The sequence below is a fragment of the Aulonocara stuartgranti genome (assembly GCF_965226115.1).
Source record: "Aulonocara stuartgranti genome assembly, chromosome: 8".
NCBI classification, from domain to species: Eukaryota; Metazoa; Chordata; class Actinopteri; order Cichliformes; family Cichlidae; genus Aulonocara; species Aulonocara stuartgranti.
In genome coordinates, this window is record NC_138959.1 from 7,828,217 (window position 1) to 7,850,149 (window position 21,933).

Below are 21,933 nucleotides of genomic sequence, written 5' to 3' on the forward strand. Positions count from 1 at the left end.
CTGTGTGTCTCACTTCTGCCCTTCCTGCTCTGCTGTTCTCACTCTGGTCTCATCTGTCTCCAGAGATTATACCAAGAAAGCGTTTCCATCAACAACCCTGATGTTGCTTCTATGTTCAGCCACTGTTGTTTTCACATTCGTTCTCTTTTTCACACGTGAACACAACAGTTCAGCTAAGATCTGCTGCGCGTCAGCAAGCTTTCTATCAATCGTCCGGCGCTTCATTTGTACTGCTGTCTGCACACATACATGTACACGGAAACGCTCGGTGGAGGCACACTGCTCTCTGAGATAAGAGCAATGTTTGCCTCGTGATTGGGATCTTCCAGTTACCATTAAAGACGGTTTATCTCCTGCACTAACCCTCATTCACGTCTTTCGCTTGTTTGCAGCCTCTCCAGAGGGAGAGACAGAGAGTGATGGAGGTCACGGAGGCACGAGGGAGAGGGGGGGGGGTTAGAGGCAATAAAAGAAAAGAAGCAAGAATAAGCCATTTCTTTATTTATAATGCACTAATGTTTGATGGATTATGACCAGGATTAATTAAAAATGCATATGCAGAGTACCACACTGCCCTACTGAATTTGAGAATTACCACAGCAGTGTTGGAAATGAAATAAAGATGTGCTTTTAGAGCCATAATATTACACTGATTCAATTTAAATTTAAAATAAGTTTGATTTTAAAAAATATTTTCATCAAACAAGCATTAAACACCTATCTAACTGGAATAGGGTGCAGAAGATGTTCTTACATAGCCCATGCTTCTTCTCTGTAGCATCAGAATAATCAAGTAAGGCTACCTGTGGCTACAAGACCAGGTCCCTTTGAAGGATTTTTTTTAGGTCAAATTCAAACCATCCCTCAAGCAAGAGAGTTCAAGTATTGTGGGATTTTATTCACGAGTGGTGGGAAGACGGAACGTGAGCTTGACTGGGAGATTAGTGTGGCGTCAGCGATAATGCAGGCATTGTACCGGACTGTCGTGGTGAGGAGAGAGCAGAGCTGAAAGGTGCAGCTTTTGATTTACCAGTCCATCTGCATCCCGGTTCTCACCTATGCTCATGAAAAATGGGTAACAACTGAAAAACTAGTGGTTGAAATCCAGATCTTGGAGTAGAGCTGCTACTCCTGTGTGTCCTGTGGGTACGCCCGGCTGGCAGGAGAACACAGGGTAGACCCAGACCACAATGGAGAGATCTCATCTAGCCTGGGAACACTCTGGGATCCCCCAAGGAGGAGCTACAAAGTTTGTCTCGGGAGAAGGACATCTGGAATAACCTGCTTAACGTGCTGACACTGTGAACTGACTTCGGATTACCAGAAAACGATAGATTGATAGATAGATTCAAATCAAAATATCACATGTGTCATGTACGTTAAAAGAGTAAGGTCTCAGTCACACTGACCTAGAGGACGATCGACAACCTTTGTATTTACCAGCCAGTTGGAGCTGGCTGTCAGAGGTGAAACGAGTTTGTAAAGAGGGTGTTGCACCAAAAACCTTCCTGTACTCACCTGTAGTTTTCATGGAAGATGCCAACTTGTCTGCAAACACTTGCCATTTATACTCTGAGCTATAGTGAAACTGTGAAAAGTTCACTGCAAACTGGAAGTGGACATTGTTTGCTTTCACAGTAAAAGTTACAACCTTTTGAAAAGTTGTGCCTGACTGCTGCAACCAGCACATTTTACTTTTAGTGCAAACAGACTCCATTTCCAGGTTATGTCACAATTTTTCACAGTTTCACTTCCTCTTGGTGTGTACTCAAACTCAAAACCTCAAAGGAGGTTTTCAGTGCAACACCGTGCACCTCTTTCCAATCAATTTCACGCTAGCGTGAATTAGCGACCAGTGGCTACCAGGGGTCAATGACTAATCTCTGCTCCTGACTGAATGGGACTTTCATAGTTTTATCTCTTACAGTAGGCCTGTAGCTAATGGCAAAAAGGTAAATACTAATCCTAATTTCACCAAATATACACATGACTAGTTAGTTACAGTTCATCAGCCTGTGCTCACCTGTACTCCAGTGAAAAGCGTGTTAATTCTGTGCTATTGTGGATCCATTTAAACTCTAGTGGCCAGCTTCCCTCCGCCATGCAGGTCAGCACCAGCCTGTTACGTTCCAGATGGAGCTGGCTACGCACTGGCTCTGTCTTGAAGTAGGGAGGCACGTCATCTGTAAAGACAAATGTTTGGAATTAAAGTCTTTCAATTTCCTAATGAGACATTTTCCTCCTAAAACCAGTTAATGGGAAACAAACAGTGAACAATGCAAACTCTTAAATGTCACACACACACAAATACAGGGACAAAAGAATGTCAGGAAAACGGAGTTCTTCAGATAAGATAGAAGGAATCACATTAACTTTGATAATGTAAGCACAGACAAGAAGCAAGCACAGAGTCCTCGGAAACTTTTCAAATACACTTAAACAGGGAGCCAAATGTAACTGATGCTTACATCTCTCTGACTGTTACGGATTGTCTATGGTCAGATGCTGGGATTTCATTTAAGACAAAGTAAACTGTGTTGCATTTATTTATCACTGGTATCTAAACACACTCCAGATGGAAAACCCTCTGTGAATGTGTCCCATTCGGAGCTACCTAATCTGATACGATGCACTGTTGTCTGCTGTGGGTGATTTTGACTTGCTCTTAATGTCTCAGAGAAGTCTGACTAACCGCGAAGAGGAAGCAAAAGCATCAAGTCATGAAGGATTGATCCTGCATCTCCTGCTCTATGCACTTGTGTGTCAGTAGCTCATTGGCACAGTGCAGTACCTTCCTCCGAGCTAGACAGAGCAGACAGGAGAGGAGTAAAGCCAAGGAGGAGGCATGAAATCCTTTCATCATTTGTTCGCCTCCACTCTGTATCGCTCTGTTTTTCGCTCCTTCTGTGTTTCCTGAACACGCTCTGTTGAGTGTGACGGAATGGATTGAGGAAGACCGGCGAGAAGCTCTCTGTAGGGTGGTGCCTATAGTGAACGTCGCAATAGACACACAGTGATTTTTATATCTCAATCAAGAAGCTGCACAGCAAAACTGTCAAGGTCTCTCGTGGCTCTAATATCTCACCCTTAATAAATGATGCAAAAATGGACCGCTTACTTGATGATCATTGTAAATATAGAACACATTAATTGGATGGTTGGATAATATAATTATCAAATTGACTGATAATCAGGCATTGAAATTAAACTGTCAAAATGATCTATAGTGCTGATATTTTGTTCCTCTATTCTGGCTCAACAAATCCACTGGAGGTAGACTGATAAGAGTGAAGGAATGGTGAGAAAAATAGGGGATGAAAGTCAAACAGTGGAAGCCTAAAGATGATTTACAGGCATTTCATTTAAAATTACAGACTTGGATTAAATACTAAAGATTCTTCTTTACACTAAATGTATGTATGTTACAGTAGCTGATCATGGACGGACATAATATAGTTTGCATTTGCATCTAGTTTTTTTTTTGTTCCTATATTCACAGATAGAAGTTGAGTGGGACCCTTACAGAAGCCCTTACAGTAAAATGCAACACAGATGAGCAGCGCTGCTAAAAACAAACTTCTGTCCACAAGATCAAGACTTCAGGCAGTGCAGTATAGCCTGAAATCCAGACTACAGACCAAAGCTGCTGTGATACATGTAGAATCTGGATTAGCAATTTATTGTCCTTCACAAAAAAACCCTGCTTATTTTACTCATCATAAATAGATTTCCAGACCTTCAAGGTTTTTCTTTGTTTTTCAAGGTTCTTAATTTTTTTTAAACACGTAGATCACATCAGAATTCAAAATGAGAAATTTCACAAGTTTGAAACATCTGATACTGTTGTCTTTAAACTACCCGACACAACATTTAATTAATTTACAACTTAATTAATGATTACGTTCCACTTTTTATTAAGCACACAGTCTCCCAACAGGTTTGCATATCCTAAAAATATCAGAGAGTCAAATAAGCACCTTATTTATTTTACTGCATTTTAGCTGAGGAGCTCGTGAATGCGCAGCCACGTGTATTCTCCAGACAAGTTACGAAAGAGCCAGATGACTAATCATGTCATTCCAGAGAAATATAAAGCAGATTTAATTACTATGTTAAATTATGTTGAAGAACTTTCTGAAATACCTCTGTCGTCAAGAACCAAGGTGATAGACTGAGGCAGATACAAAGTTACATAACGAAGAACATCAAGAAAAATGATAAGGGAATGAATGGTAGTTGTTGGAAGTTCAAAAGTGCAAAAACACACTTCAGTGATTCAATAATGAATATTCATAAATTCTTGATGCATATTTATCAACAGCTTTTGGTTTGACTTCTCACTTGATAACCTGAGTATTGTGCTAGGCTGACATGCATAAATATTTATAACACATATAAGAAGACATAGGAGACTCAGCAAGCTAACACACAGCATTTATCTGCTAAATTCAGCTCACATCACCACTGAGCATTTTCAGAAGTGAGCCTTTTCCGTTCTGTTAAAATCTGATCCCTTAATCTAGTCAAACACGAAGAAAGCCACCATACAGCAGGGGCACATAAAGTTCAGTCAAACCATAGACACAGCTAACAGAAAGTCACAGTGGGAAGTCTTTGTCAGTGTAAAGACAGAATACACAATGAACGAAAAGAAAAATGAACACTTAGGTTAAGTGATATAAGACAAAAAAATGAGTGAATGATCTATAAGCGATGAGGATGGCAGACAGAGGGCTTAACAGATGCAAAAAAAAAAAAAAGAGATAAAATGTAAAATAAGACTCTAAGCTGCCTTTAGAGTTGGAGTGCCAGGGCCTCTCCAGTGAGGGTTAATGCTATGCCTGGCACTGGAGGAGATAGTTTGAGAATGAGGGTGATTGAGACATACAATAGTTATTTGAGATGGCCGAGACTAATCGTTCCCTCGCGATGCACGCTTTGGTTTTATCTTCGAGGGACAGATAAAAAGAGCATGAGGTGAGAGGAAGCAGGGAAAGAGACAAGAGGAAGCAATGCCGTCAAAAAGAGGGAAGAAAGGGGGTGGGGGGCACATGCAAATGAAAGGCAACCACTGTATCACGCAGAAACACATATCCATTCAAGCACAGGGCAGTGTGAGGCCAAAGAAAACACTGATCACTGATGATATCTCCAGTAGCTCCTCTCATTAGGACGTCCATAAGAGCTCATCAGTGTTATCTAACAGTAAAATCAGCACATGCAGTGCCAGTATAAGCACTCTAGGAGTATAATAACTTAGGCCCAGAAGTAATTAATATTTTTTTGTTAACAATTAGTGATCAAAACATTGCATACAACATGACCCCATGTAAAAAAAAAATCAACAAATAAAATGTTTTATGTTAATAAGAACTCTGAGTTTTATCTGAACTGGTGTTTTGGTGGGTCTCCAGGCTTAAATGTAGAACGCAAATAAAGGTCAATTGTATTTCTCAATAAAACACACAAATGTTGCCATCTATAATAAAAACAGTCCTGTCTTAAAATGCATATCTTTCTCATATGAATATGAAACGTGTTTTAATTGTGCTTTCTGCATAATAATTACAACAAAAGTGGGATCACGAGGGGAATAATGTAATAAGCAATACACGGCTCATATCTTTTTGAGTGGAAAGCAGGAATGCAGTCCTCCCCTACCGGTGACCCGTAGCATTACCAACAGATTGATGCACAATTAACCCATATGGGAATCTGTGCTTCCTGTGCACATGGCTGGTTATACATTCTTTATGTTGACAGCACTTTAGCAACATGGAGTAACTATAGCAACAATTTCCTGACACTTTAATATTGTAAACACATACATGTGACAGGATTTAATGATGCTTTTTAAACAAATAATCAATGCTTTTTCTCAGAGGAAATGATTTTCACACAACTACAGGAAGTATAAATGTGCAGCATGTTGCTATCACTTTGTGAGACAAAGATGAGACCTGAAGTATCGAGATTTTAATGACACACCACCCACTTGAGATCTTGCTATTACAGTTCATACTGTACACAGCTATTAAAAAGGCTTAGAAAACACATTGGATGGTCTGTCTCATGCCACCAGTAAGCTCTTCCAATTAGTGTGAACAGTGCTACAAATGAACTCGCAGACAGACTAGACCCAACTTAAGTTTCCACTATTCGGCTGCATGCTTCCTGTAAAATACAAAGGATTACTGGGTGTTAGAGACCCCCTCGTTTGCATACAGCAAAGTCCATGCCAGGAGATGCTCCCTGGGGCCATGCCAGCTCAAAGCACTGTGTGTGTGTGTGTGTGTGTGTGTGTGTGTGTGTATAATTGTGTGTGCATGCAAAGGTGAAGGGTAGTGTGTCAAATGCAGACTCAAAACAGAGTCTGCAGCACAGTCAATTAAATCGGCTCTCTCATTAATGAAAACGGTGCCAGGTACAAATGCCTGCCCTGGGGTGAGAATTCATAATTTAGGAGAACTCATATTATTAAATTTTAAAAACAAGACCTATAGTCAGGAATATTTCTCCTATTTCACTCCAAATACCTTTGGCTAGCTTAAAAAGGTCAAAACACCATTTTAAGTCGGTTTATTTATAAGACACATAAAATAAAGGTGCTTTGTGGAGCAATGTGAAATACAGGACATGATTTAAACGGACATAAATAAGAAGTAAATGAATTAATAAGACCATCGACCATCTGATTACATCAGAAAATATGATTTTGTGAATTTGATGCTGCACATGTAACATCTAATTTTTTAAAGAGCAGTCTGTAGGTGCTAATGCCACACATATAAAATACTTATACTTTACTTATACATAATGCATAACATGTATGAAAATATTCTGAAGGTTGTAATTGTGACACAAACATATTCTTTCTGCACAAGTCTGCAACTTTTAAACTTTATCTGCTCACTGTTGCTTTCTGGCAATGTGATTTCTTTTTTTCAGATCACTGACGCACTCGCCTTCAGCATAATGTGTCCATGACATCCATAGGCAGAGTTCTTTCTGGATCATTATTATTATTATTATTATTTCAAATGGCTGTGAAATACACACAGAAATAAAGGTAAAGCAGGTACCTGTGTCCATTTTCAAGGAAAAATATCCTCGTGAAAGCACATCATTTGAATAGATGCAAGTCCGTGTCAATACAGCTCAGCGGCTTTACAGATGACATTTATTTTTTCAGATTTTTTGTGGCCAGTGCAAAACGGAGCAGTGAATTTCCACAGATAACGAAGTACTTTCCAGCTCCCAGAAGGCTGTGGTGCTGCAGTGGCAGCCATGAGTAGCAACCTCCCTCCTAGCTCAATCCTCAGGGGCTCAACGCTGCCGGACACAGCATACATATTTCAGCTGCAGCCTGGGGGCCCCACACATAGAGACAAACTCATGCACTCACGCACAGGTGCTTGATTATAGCTTTTACAGTCCATTTTCATAAACCTACTGCTACATGTTGATTTATAATGTGGAACGAATGTGAGTTTGGAGGTGTCTAGCGTTCGTATGTATCTGTCCACATGTGATTTGTTTGTTTCTAAATGATGTGTGCATGTGTAGGTGCGTGTGTTTTTGTGTGTGTGTGTGTGTGTGTGTGTGTGTGTGTGTGTGTGTGTGTGTCCCACCGTGTGTGCATGCCATTCTTTCATGGCAGGTGTCAAAATGTGTTTGTGATGCTGATGAGGATGGAAGTTTGCTGGTGGTCTAACTGAGCTGCTAATGGTCCCGCTGGGTGTGAAAATCTGTTCTACTGTCTAATTTTATTTAGCACACTGCTCTGGCCCTCTTGCTCAGTGTGTGTGTGTGTGTGTGTGTGTGTGTGTGTGTGTGTGTGTGTGTGTGTGTGTGTGTGTCCGTGTGCACTCTGGAAGGGAAATGATCCAGATTGTGCCAGTGAATGTATGTCTGTACGAAACTGCATATTTTGAATGTGTGTGTGTCTGTGTGTGTATGTGCGTGTATGTGTGTGCGTGAGAGACACAGAGAGAGAACGAAAGGAAGATTTGGCAGGCGTGTGTGGTTGTGCTGACTGATATTTTGCTCATCCCTGAGGGACACTCAAATCCAGTCCAGCTGCTGGTTTCCACTAGCCTGTGTCCACACAGTTATACATACTGTACACAAATTCACAATACAAAGCCAGTGAGCAGCTCACTGTTCTGTTCATATGCACATACATAGCATGTCCATACTACATAAAGGAGACACATCTTACTTTAGCACAAAGCTTCACTATTTTATTGTTGGCTCCCTTTTTGTTTCATTCATGGTTCAGTGACGCCTCCTCCTCTTTGCCTGTAGAACTGCATTTCCCAGGAGACCACCCTGCCAGCCAATAATCTCTACTCTTGCTGGTCTGCTCTCCGCTCACAGTTTTAGTTCAACTGGAAGCCCTCCACCACTGCAAAAGACCCCTGCACTGTCCAGGAGACAGACTCTCAGTGGACAAGAGAAGACGCCCGGTTCCAATCAGAAGCAATTCTTTTTTTACCCCTTTTTTATTGTAGGTTTAAATATTCTTCTTTGTAGATGTCCGCATGCTATTTACATCCAGCACTCTTCAGATTTGATGTTATTATGTTTATGTCATTTCCATTTACATACATAGTGGTAAGAAGGCGCTATGTAAGACGCTACAAGACAGCACATTAATTCTAATTTATATCAATTTTTTCCTTCCACGTGTTTTCTGTGAGATATCTTCGCTTTCTCAGTGAATGGAGAAAAAAAAGCTGCAACGTTATGATGTGCTGCAAGTACCTCTCACTTGGTTTCAAATGGCTGACAATCTGCAAAGGCAGGAAAACACTGGTGCGGGATATTGAAAACAATAACACAATACATTGCTGTGAAAAGCCAAAGAGCTCTTTTTTTTTTTAAACACATGAATATTTAAAAATTGTGAAAACTAGCATCACTCACTGTTCTTTTCTCAGTTCTCATGCCACCCAATATGGGGAAGGGATAGCAATAAATCACAGCAACTAAAATATCAAAAATGTCTACTTCTTTAAACGGCCTCAGCAAAGAGAGGTGGCATTCATAAATCTATGAGTTAACCTTTAGCAACGACAGGCTAAGCTGTCAGCTTGTATGCTTACTTTTATCACTTAACCTGCAGCAATCCTTCGCAAGTGTCAATAATGACTTGCAAATCTAGACTAAGCAGGTAACGCTAAGAAACAGAGCTACATAAATTTAAAAAAAAAAAACAGGTTATGTACAAGAAATGAAAGGAACATGTGATTGGTTGTGTGCCAATAAATGCCACTCTATTGCATGTCACCATTGTGTAATTTCCTTTTTCTACAAAAAAACAAAACAAAAAAATGTATGTATGTGTATTGGTGTGCCTGTATGTGCTTACTTAGGAACAAGCTGGTTTAATTTCCCAATAGATCTAGAAAGAAAAATCTCCTTAGTGGTGGTGTGCGGGGCGCAGTACACTGAGCATATTAAGCTATGATGTTTATGGAGCCAAATCAATTGCTGTATTATGGGACACAATAAAGCTGAAAAGCATCTCATGCATCAGTATCATATGGCTGCATGAAACATCTTAAATGACCTTGCATGCTCCAAACTGAAGTACTGTACAGGAAGACTTCATGTTGATTTATACGTCAGTGAAGACTTCTTTATATCAGGTAAAGAATTAGGTCATTCTAAAACATTAAGAGGGAAGACAAAAAAACGCTCACCACTTGAGCTGTATGATGAAAAAGTGCAGTCAGGGGAAATAATGAACACACACTGTTGATATGCACAGAACTCTATACGAGACAGTATGCATCAGCAACCTGAGTAACCCATGGCTTAAGGATGGGATGTATCTGCAGTCCACCCCTGGCCTGCTGAAAAATTAACGCTGTGGAACAATGTTCTTTACTACTTAATAATGTATGGATGGGTTGCAGCAGGGGAAGGCTAGACAAAGGGAGAAAAGAGAGGACCATACTCCTATCGCTCACTTCCTCTGCATGCTACAGCCGCTATGAAGTAAGTGAACGTGGAAGCAAGCTCGCGCGCACACACACACCAAAACGTTGCCAAACTACAACTTGAACTTAAACCTAACATGCATGCGTTGTTGTTAACGAGCCAAATTTATAGTTCAGTGTGTGAATGAACTGCGATGACGACGAGCCATCCACAAAATAACACATTTCACACTGGTCTTGGCCACCATCGTAACATTTCAGCCTGCCAAATCTTGTGGAATGAATTTATTTTTATCTGAACAGACTATTAACTGTGAGTAATCTGCACAAATCAATTCCACTACATATTACTCAGTGTAGAAAAGATATTTTCTCCTAAGCTTAAACAGAATTTTCAGGTGTTAAAATGTTAAAATAAGTATGAAAAAAGTGGGAAAGTTGTCTTTTTTATGACTTTTGGGCACATAAATTGGTACCACAATTGATGCAATTTAAAAACAACTATTGCAAAGGTCCACTGGTCCACTGTTAAAGGAGTTTACTGACAACAAGACATCATACGGCCTCTGAAATAAAGTGAAAATGATAACAGGTAAATATGAGACGTGTAGGCAGACCCTAATTTGTTATTTTTTCTTTGACCAATGGGTTCCAAACACCAAAAATTTACTTTTACTCTAATTTCTAATTTGATCATGCTTTGGAAAGACAAGAGATAAACCTGGTCTCAATCTTCAACTGGCATCAGTTGAAAAACACCCAAGTAGCATTGTTTTAACTTTTAAAACCTGTAATGAAAACGGTCAAAAAAAAGTTACAAATTTGACCTTTAAGCCTTTTAAAATCTTCTTAAGATGAGTGGGCACAGTGTGCTGGATTCATTTGATAAAATACTTATTTCAAAAGAGAAATTTGGGGGGATAATTGTCTAAATTGCCACTTTGTGAAGATGATTAGTGCAGGTCAATACGGAGAGCATTTGATAGCTGAGGTAGTTTGAAGGAGAGGCCATTATCCAGCTTCTCGCCCAATTCAACACTTGTTCACTTTGGAGTGTGGCAGGAAACAATTCCACTTCATGGCCTTGTTAGAAGGCTTTTAATGCACTACAATTGGCTTTTTAGTCAGCCTCTGTTATTGCCACGCACTAGTTATTTGTTGGAAGGATAAAAAAATAAAAAAAAAGAAGATGCCTAAATAAATGTCATGTTAACACGAGTTTCTCTATGATAATCTTTTTATTTTGTTTTTTTTATTATTCATTTCTCCTTTTTGAACTTTTAGATTCACATCTTTCATATAAAAAGATGCACAATGTAGACTGCTTGTTTTTCTTCATATTTCTACTCTTGCCTGCTGATTTTTTTGGTGCAAAGATGCACATCTGTGTGATTTAATGCAAGCAGCAGGCAAATACTCACTGGTGACTTTTTCCCCTCAGTACATACAATGTGAGGCATGCCACTGGGCTCTTGACACAAGCAGAGCTGCATGCACACACACATCGCCCACCTCATCCATCTCATCCCCGTCTCTGTTGGCAACTTCGCACTCATCCTCTGATGCTCACACTGAGACAAAGGCATATACATATAAACAAGGAGACCACCCTCTGTCCTCTCCCAACACAAGCAAAAATACATGCACAAACATTCACGCCGTGAGTCGCTACTCCACCTCCCCTCAATAAACATCATGATCATTGCTCTGTCCTCTCTGTACTCACCTAACGAAGGGCAAGTCTATATAAAGCCAACTGAATAGATGGTGCTGGTTTCATTTCTCAGCAAGCCAATTAGCTCTTCTTACCTTATACCATACATTCTTCTTTGACCTCATGCTATGTTTTCTCATAGCAAGGATGGTTAGCTTAGTCGCTATTTTCCTTTCCTCTTGCTGATTGTACCGGCTATAAATGCAAGTGTTTGGTGAACCAAAACAGCAAGAAGGCACACATGTGCATTAGTTTAATGCGAGAACACAACAAGCCAGGTTTAGCTTTTCTTTATTTTTTCCATGATTTTTCTCATTTAAACATTTCCTCTTTTTTGCTTATTAGTAGTGGGGTCTTTACTTTTTGTCAAGGGTACGTCTTCAAATCACAGCACAAAAGGCTGGCTAAGGTCGTTCATGCTCCTGCAGGGGTCAATGTTTGTTCCTTTTGTGTTTGGCTCTTTGTACCACAGCCTATATGGGCACCAAATGAAAGCTCACCGTGGCTATTCAGAGAAACCGTAATCTTTCATTAATGAGTTTTGAGTATTATTTGTGATCAAGCCACACTATATTATGCCAGTACAGCCAGGTCAGAGGAAAGAATGAGGGAAAGTGGATAAACCATAAAAGAGGAGGATGAAAAGATGAAAGTGGGTTGGAGCAGCGCTGATTATAAGGCTGGAGGTACAAAAACATCCTCTAAAGTGTATAATAAAGTCCAAGGATTAGGTTATGGGGGAAAACAAGGGTTTTATTTACATCAGTGCACACAGAACCTCTTAAGCCAGAAGCCTTGGGTGAGTATTAGGACTTGATATTTTATTGCAAAGGGGGCTGCAGGCAGTGGGCACTGAGGCTTCTATATATTGTGCAGAATGAGTTTACTGTCAAATTATGTCCTACAGACTTCTAGATTTTGCAAACAAGCACCAAAGAGAAAAATGTTGCTTCAAATTTTGTTCTGTTTTTTTTTTTTTTTTTTGTCATTTTAATATGGTTCTTGTAAATGTGATGAAACTGGTCATAGAAGAGAAGTAGAAGAGTGTGAGAAAACAAAGTAACCAGAAACAATGGAAGACAATAACAGTTATTTCTGTTATTATTAAACACGTGTGTGTGAGTGCTGTCTTAACACAGAATATGCAATGACTCTCACATTAAATATGAAGCTCACACCTTTCAAAGATGTCAAACTTTTACGTCTTGAGGAGTGCAGATGAAAAAAAGCCAAGCACGAAAGCCTGAGCTGACAATTTAAAACTCACATACTGCTCATTTTCTACAGATTCAGAGCAGTGTGGACCAAGAATCTCTGCAATGAAAAAAGTCTCTCATTTTGAAGAATAATTACAAGCGTATTTACTGTATCTTTTAGGACATACACCACTTGTTTATGGACAAAAAAACCCACCCAAAAAATGAAAAAAACAAACAAAACAAAACTGAAAAATATAGAGGTTTTAAAAAAATTACACAATCTGAGAGAGAAATGCACAAGAAAAAGAAAATGGATGGTTGAGACAGTGCAGAAGGAAGCGTGCTGATTCATCAGACATCAAATGTCTGCAAGCTGCCACGGGCATGGCAGTGTGCCATAGATACCAAAAACCTCCACCCATGCTGAAAAACTATACTACAAAACTTGTTTGGTTCAAGTGGAGAAACAATAAAGCAGTTCAAAAAAAAAAAAAAAAAAAACGCTCAGAAGTCGTAGAGATAAAGAGGCAGCCACGAGAACCCAGCAGGGTGCCAGAATCAGATCCAGTTCCTGAGGGAGAAGGAGGTGGCTGGTACCACCAGCAAGATGCCAGCATCAAAACCTCTGATACGAGGGGAAAACTGTAGGCGGACTTGGAGAGGAGGCTCTGTTATACAAGGGAGATTTGCAACTTGATTCTGTGACCAGACTGTTGGCTCCAACAATAAAAGTGCTGCAGCTGACTCAAGGAGGAGAGATTGAGAAGAAAATGACTAAATATGCAGAACTCATCCCTGTTCTCTGCCTAACTACCAGGAAACACAATAGAGAAGTATCACCAACCAATTGCCACAGCTGACAAATCAGCCACTGACTGTTCAGGTAGAGGTGCTGCAAATCTTAAGGTTGGCAGGAGGAAGTCAGAGCTTAAAATTAGGTCTGGTGATGCTACAAAAAAGAAAAATACATCAGAGAAGCTGCTGGTAAGTGGGATGCATGGGGTGCACGGGAAGTTTCCATGAAGAAGCATACTTCAGTCTTTTTGATTTTTCTGAGAAAAGTGGCATTGTGTAACAGTCGTGTGAACGCTTGCAAGCTATAACAAGAATACATGACAAAAGAATAAGATGATTGGCTACGATGACATAGCATGATGTATCCAAAGCTGTGTGCTGCTGACATTTAGAAAGCATAGAAGAGGTTAGGCGATAACTGATAATGTGCTTTCATTCATTATTCGGAGGAGTCAAAAGTTTAGTCACAAGTTTAACTACAAAACTTTCTTCCCATGTTCAGAAAGCATTTTAAAGTGAATGTAAAAAAATATTTATTATCGGATTCTCTTTTTTTCCCACTCTTCTTTCAGTGGTTGGAGGTTGAAGTAGAGCATCTTTTTCAATACAGGTGTGCTAGGGAGTGTTTGTAGTAAACAAACCTCTTTAAAAACTGAAAGAGGAAAATGTCAAAAGGGTACAGGGAAAGCTTACAAAGCTTTTTTATATATATTTTGTGAACAGGGAAGAATGAACAGGATTGAAAGATGTTGAAAATCTACCCAAACAAGCGTATTCTTGTTAATAAATATATTTACAGATCACTTTATTAGGTACACCAAATATCTAATCAGTCAATTACATACTACCAACTTATTTAGGCACATAGTCATGCTCAAGATGACCTGGTTAAGTTCAAAGTGAGCAATAGAATAGGGAGGAAAGGTCATTTAGGTCACCAGAATGGCTTGCATGAGTATTTCAGAAACTGCTGAACTACTGGGATTTTGCCACATAACTGCTACTGAGGTTTATGGAGAATGGTCCGAAACAGACAAAATATACAGTAAGCAGCTGTTCTCTGGGCAAAAATGCCTTGTTCGTGCCAGAAGTCAGAGGAGAATGGCCAGACTGCTATGAGCAGACCAAAAAATAAAATAAAAGATGTTGACTGTGTGCTTCCAGCGAGATAATGTGCCACGATAAAAAATTTAAATTGTGTCAAACTGTTTTGTTTTTATTTTACATGAAAAAATAATCCTAGCATAAATAGCCCCTGATAGCTAACTAATTCAGTCACAATCCTTTTATCCTCACACTGACTATGTCAAATCTGTAGGTAGCGATTACAGGTGGTGTCTCAGGGAAGTGGCAGCTTTTCTCCCTCCAGTTTACCAAATGAGTTTGTCTTCCTCCCTTTACTCCAGCCTCCTACTCTGGTGACAACCATACCATTACTGCACTCTTGGGTGACTGACAGCTTCCTCAAATGGAAGTGTATTGGCTGCGCTTTGACTGACAGATATGCCTCCCACCCCCGTAACCATGTCTCCCATTGTTTGATGAGTATGTGTCCAGAAGTGGGCACTCAAAACACACACTCAGCCCCTCCACTGCTCTTAGTGAGCCACTCTGGTCTCTCACTTTATAGGGGTAAAAAAATCCATTCATTTTATGTAAGGTGCTCTCAGGCATACGGTGCCCGTTTTCAATCACACTGCATAGTCTCCCAACAATCCCGAGGAAACTTGATACATACTGGATCTACCAATATGGTGATTTGGCAACAACATCTGTAAATATAGCTTGAATGAAATCACGGTTTTAGTTTATTAGGAAGAATGCACAACACATATATTGCTTCCAGTATAGAAAAGGCTAATTTTTATCTGTAGTCCCTGATATATTTTTTGCACTGTCCAGAAAAAATGAAAAACAAACAACCAAGAAAAAACTATAAGTCAGAATTCTAATCTTTCATAATCCTATAATACAATACAGCTTTGAAGATTAATGCTGATCAAACAAACGGAAAAAAGAAAAAAACCCATCTCTAACGTGAGGCACACGTCTGTATTTACTGTGCAGTTTGAAGCTGTTAGCTTCGGAAAATTTGTTTTACACTTTGCTCTGTAGCAGTGCAACTAAATCGAAGTAAAAGTCTTCAGTTTGTGTCACGGTTTTAAAATTTCCAATCGGATAACACGCACATCGACACGCGACTAGAAAAGGAAGTAAGCCACAACTGCATTTTGATTTCATTTCATCTAAAAGCTTTCTAGCAGATATGCCGCAGTAAAATTAAAGACTGCTGTAGGAGGTTATAGCTCATAGATTTTACTTGTCAAAATCCTCACTTACCAAAGCTCCGTAACACAGACACCACTGGAACCATTCATTCTTTGTGATTTCAGCAGTCACAGCAGTGATAAATAGGTAGCGCACAGCATGCTGCATTCAGACAGGTTCCCCAAACCTTGCTGCCTAATGACACTGCAAAGAGGGCCAAGGTTGGAACATCCGTCATCCATCATCATCATCATCGTCATCATCATCCTACGCTCATCACTGTCTATGGGAAGATCACATCTCCATCATGCATTGTGGGGCTTCACGTGTCCTTTACACATCCCTAACTCAATCTCTCTTTTTTGTTTTTGAGTCAGTGACCTCTTTCAGTTTCTTTATTCTGTCCCTTCACTTGTTTGCTTTTCTGTCCTTTTTTTGTTGCACAACTGATTTTTTAAACATCTTCACTGAATAATATCACTTATCACTTTCACTCGTGTTTCACTTTTAAAATAACCATCAGCTATTTTGGACCCAATCCTCACGCTTCTTACTGTTAACTCAGAAATTAGGCTGATAAAAAAAAACGTTGTCTCAATAGCCATCAACTAAAAGTGAGCATCCATTTCCCATTAAGGCCTTTAGAGGCACTTTGTGGAATGTTTGTACAGTACAACTATACTTCCCCCCCCCTTCATTTCCTCAAATTTCATTCCCTTTTTTTATAAATCTTGCATAGACTTTTGTTTGGGAAAAGATTTCTTGCAGTCATCAGCAGGCATTGGACTTTGGTTATTGGAAGGGAGTGAGTGTGACCTGTCATTACAGAATAGCAACAGAAAGGAAGAGAGAGGGAGAGTGGGGAAAAATGCAGAAGCGTAGTTTAATTGTGCTGCCTCGCTCTCTTGTCACCGCTGAAGGTCAGAGCCATCACTTACTACGCTGCCAGCAGCATCACTATGACAGGCGCAGCACCTGCGATTGACATCCCATCAGCTGGTGTTTTACATGTGTGAACTCAGTTGAACACGGACAGTTGTTCTTGCGCTCCGCAAAAGCATATTTGAACGCTCAAACACTATCAGCGAAGTGCCGCGCCAAACATGAAAGCACTCCCTACGCTTGCGGGCGCTCCCTTTCTTCCCTCACCTCGCCGCACACAAAGACACCCTGCCTATCCCGCCTCACTGACATGTATCAGATGGCTTTGCATTCAGTGTCACCATTTCGTCACGCAGCCCTGACAAGATGAACTCCGTTTCTCTTCCACCTTTGCAGACAGATGATTAGGTGCAGACCAGCATGCATTCAGAATTGCATCACAGCAGAACATCCTTGTCTGGCTGCCATGAAGAATAATGTCTCCTTTTAGGAGTTTTGTGAAAGTGTTCTTTGTGTAGCCATCCTGCAGTTGCTCCGTATTGCCCTATTTGTATTCATTATAATGTGCGGATGAACTATCAGTGACACAGCATTATGTCATTACAACTGTAGCTTCAGAAACAGGCGTTTTTCCTTTCTTTTGTTGTTGTTGTGCGGTGAGAGAAAGATGAATACAAAGTGGGTGCTTGAAGGAACACTGAAGTGCCAGGAGAATATCCGAGTCCTTGAGTCTAACAGCAGCTGAAGTTGGAGTACTGGCAGTGTATAACTGTGTTTAAACCTCTGCTAAAGATAATGCACTGCCTTTACAATAATATGGGTCATATCATTTTTACTGCGGAGACACTAAATTCATGTCAGAGTCATACACTATATCATTGCTGCTTCATGATAATTCAGATTCATGACAACTTGGGTGTTACGTCTATGATAACATTGTATGCGACAAAGTGACTGAAACGAGATGGTTGCAAGCTGATCATGCAAATGATTCAAAAGAATAAAATCTAATTAAGAGATATTGCATAAAACACTGAGATCCAGAGAATGCTCTCAAAATGTACAAGCCACATGTTACCCACTAATTTGCTAAAAGGAGCAAGAGGAGAGATAACAATGCTGGCAGTGGGAGAGCATGACCTTTGTTTGTAAAGCAGTGCTGTCCATAGATATTTCACTAGCTGCTATTAAAAATATCTAAAGGGATCTGGAAAGTCTCTAAATGTAGCAGCAGACACAAACCTGCTCAACAATGAGGCAAACCTCAGTGTTATAATAACTGAGTGAAATGTACAACCCTGGCTTATTCAGCTACTTTTCAAATATATTTACTGGAATTACTGGAACTGTCTGATTTACTATATCCACAGTCTGTGTATCCTTCAAAAAATAGATTTACTTTTTCTTCTTCATTCTTCTTATTTTAATAAACATACATTTCAGGCATATAAAGTGTTATTTATGGTGTGTTTTATAAAAACAAACAAACACTATCCATTCATTCATCCAATTTCCACTGCTTATCCGGGTTATCCAGTCAGAGCAGAGAAGCCCATACTTTCCTTATTCCAGCCACTTCAAGCTCATCAGGAGGGGACATTGAGTGGTTCCCAAGCACACTGATAGATATTAATTATCTCTTCAGGAAGTCCTAGTTCTAACTCGGGATTACTCCAGGTAGGACAATGCCCAAAATACCACACTTAGGCATCCATGAGGCTTCCTAGATAGATGCCATAACAGCCTTGACTGGATCCTTTCCATGTGGACGAGCACTGGCTGTAATCAGAGTCCCTCCTGAATGGCCAAACTCCTCACCCTGTCACTAATTTTGTTATTTATGACCAACTTCCACGGTTCAGTTATCTCACTCTGACTCACTTAAGTAAGAAAAAAAGCAGGAGGGCATCATTGGTAAAGACTTAAAATTAATTAAACACATTTTTGGAAGTGTTGCAACTGTCAAGGAGGAGGAATAGAAGCAAAAAAAGGGTACAAAAACAAAACAAAACACCACACCGAACAGGTCTGTGGCCAATCAGCAAGGCCGCTCCTCCCTCTCATTGAAGTTAATCATCTGAGAAAAACAATGTCACAATGCTGTTTTGATTGTCAGAATGAGCTTGAGTGTTTGTTATGCCAGAAGTATTTCAACAATCGTGGCAGGGAATGTCAACTTATACTTAACACTGATAAACATGAGGCAAGGCACAAGACAGGCACTTCTGAAGCCAATTTGAATAAGTGTCTACTGCTGCTCCGAGGTAGCGATCCAAATGGAGAGGAAGCATTCATTATTAGTCTCAGGTCTACAAGGAGACTTATGCCAGGAGAAATGCAATATCCTCAAAGACTCGGTTACAGTAAATGCTTCCCATTAAGGTTTGTTCTTTGTATTTTCCTATGGAATAAATGGGAAAAATATCTATATATCGAATGGGACATTCAGGGGCACTTCATTGCTTATTGTTAATCACCTGTCATTTATATCACAGGTTAATCACCTGTGGCTCACTGACAAAAAGACAGGAGGCAGAGCTGAAGCAGAAGATATTGTTTTCATTGGGAGTGACAGAGATGGAAAAGATTAGAAATTAGTAGAGGGAGGGAGAGGGAGAGCTCAGGGGGAGCAGTTTGGTGACAAAGACAAGGTTGAGATGTTTGGAAATGGAGCTGCCAGGCAGGAGGAAAAGAGGACGATGATGAGAAACTAAACTGGACTATGCTAACAGCACTTCAGAGATGATGATGGTCACCCTCACTGTTGCTAGTTTAAATTTCCATTTCCTTCTGTGCTGTGCTTGCAACTCTTTTTAAAACAAACTAAATATACCTGAATGTATGTGTGTTAATAGAGTTAATATAGAACTGTAGAGTAAAACATATAATAATAATAATAATGGATTGGATTTATATAGCGCTTTTCAAGGCACCCAAAGCACTTTACAATACCACTATTCATTCACTCTCACATTCATATACTGGTGGAGGCAAGCTACAGTTGTAGCCACAGCTGCCCTGGGGCAGACTGACAGAAGCGAGGCTGCCATATCGCGCCATCGGCCCCTCTGGCCAACACCAGTAGGCAAGTAGGGTAAAGTGTCTTGCCCAAGGACACAACGACCAGGACAGAGAGCCCAGGGATCGAACCGGCGACCTTCCGGTTACAGATGCAATTCCCAACCCCCTGAGCCACGGTCGCCCCATCTATATCCATGTATCTGTAGGTTACACAAGCTATGAAGAGTTAGTCCAGTTTCAGTGATTTGACCAGGATTGTTCAGTCATAAATAAGTGCAGGATTTATACATGCAAAATCATCGTATGACACCTGTAAACAGCAGGCAACTAAGACAGAATAACCACACATCCATTATAAAATACAAGTAATACATGCACCTAACTACATTTCGTAGTTCCCTCACAAGCTTATAATTAATATGAAATATAACTAATGACCGCAACACAACGAGAATACAGTTTAGTGAATCTTTGTATGTAAAGAACAACAAAGACACTTTTTAATGAATGAAAATTGGTTTAATAGAAACCTGGGTTGTCGGTGTGCATGTTTGTGTGTGTGTGTGTGTGTGTGTGTGTGTGTGTGTGTGTGGCATTTTAATGAATGCAGCATATCATAACGAGAAAGGCTGTTCCTGAATTGAGGACTGTGGTCTCACACTGCTCAAGGTCATTAGTGCTAATGCCATGGTTTTGCCATCTGCTGAGATTGTTTACACTTGCCTAGATAATTAGCTCTTAATTAGTAGTTGATGGTGGGGAGTATATGTTCTGTCTGCATGTGTATAAGTGCGTACATGTTTTTGTGTGTTTAAGAGATGGCATGTGTGTGTTTGTTTTCAGTAAACATATGATTGTTATTAAGAAAGGCAGGTTGACTTGAGCAATTAAGGGTTTGCTGTAGGGATGGAGGGAGTGGGGGGGGGTGGAGAAACAGAGAGAGGTTGCTTTATATATTTTATATGAAATCAAGCTACAGTAAGGAAATAATAGAAAACAGTATCAAAATAGTATTTTATGCAAATAGTAACAGGAACAAAAAAAACAAACAAACAATCAGACTACCTATTGAACCTATTATGGGTTTTGTCACACATAATAATAAAACATAAATAAATAAATAAAACACACTTTACAGAAAGTTAATTGGAATAACAAATTACAGGGAGTGCAGAATTATTAGGCAAATGAGTATTTTGTCCACATCATCCTCTTCATGCATGTTGTCTTACTCCAAGCTGTATAGGCTCGAAAGCCTACTACCAATTAAGCATATTAGGTGATGTGCATCTCTGTAATGAGAAGGGGTGTGGTCTAATGACATCAACACCCTATATCAGGTGTGCATAATTATTAGGCAACGTCCTTTCCTTTGGCAAAATGGGTCAAAAGAAGGACTTGACAGGCTCAGAAAAGTCAAAAATAGTGAGATATCTTGCAGAGGGATGCAGCAGTCTCAAAATTGCAAAGCTTCTGAAGCGTGATCATCGAACAATCAAGCGTTTCATTCAAAATAGTCAACAGGGTCGCAAGAAGCGTGTGGAAAAACCAAGGCGCAAAATAACTGCCCATGAACTGAGAAAAGTCAAGCGTGCAGCTGCCAAGATGCCACTTGCCACCAGTTTGGCCATATTTCAGAGCTGCAACATCACTGGAGTGCCCAAAAGCACAAGGTGTGCAATACTCAGAGACATGGCCAAGGTAAGAAAGGCTGAAAGACGACCACCACTGAACAAGACACACAAGCTGAAACGTCAAGACTGGGCCAAGAAATATCTCAAGACTGGTTTTTCTAAGGTTTTATGGACTGATGAAATGAGAGTGAGTCTTGATGGGCCAGATGGATGGGCCCGTGGCTGGATTGGTAAAGGGCAGAGAGCTCCAGTCCGACTCAGACGCCAGCAAGGTGGAGGTGGAGCACTGGTTTGGGCTGGTATCATCAAAGATGAGCTTGTGGGGCCTTTTCGGGTTGAGGATGGAGTCAAGCTCAACTCCCAGTCCTACTGCCAGTTTCTGGAAGACACCTTCTTCAAGCAGTGGTACAGGAAGAAGTCTGCATCCTTCAAGAAAAACATGATTTCCATGCAGGACAATGCTCCATCACACG

The 21,933-nt window shown here is 40.1% G+C and overlaps 2 protein-coding genes across 12 annotated transcripts in view; one reads left to right on the forward strand and one right to left on the reverse strand.

Annotated features, from left to right (window-relative positions):
* LOC309713259 (uncharacterized protein) overlaps positions 1 to 21,933 on the forward strand; it is a 396,604-nt gene that overhangs the window by 109,540 nt on the left and 265,131 nt on the right. The window lies entirely within an intron of this gene.
* Positions 1 to 21,933, reverse strand: part of sdk2b (sidekick cell adhesion molecule 2b) — a 284,764-nt gene that overhangs the window by 74,475 nt on the left and 188,356 nt on the right. For 8 of the 9 annotated variants that reach the window (XM_082544730.1, XM_082544731.1, XM_082544728.1 and 5 more), the window contains one exon: positions 2,024 to 2,183. In XM_082544730.1, coding sequence (XP_082400856.1) covers positions 2,024 to 2,183 — 160 coding nt within the window. Of the gene's footprint in view, positions 1 to 2,023; positions 2,184 to 15,995; positions 16,081 to 21,933 lie in introns of those variants that run through there. The other variant, XM_082544732.1, reaches the window with a different exon arrangement.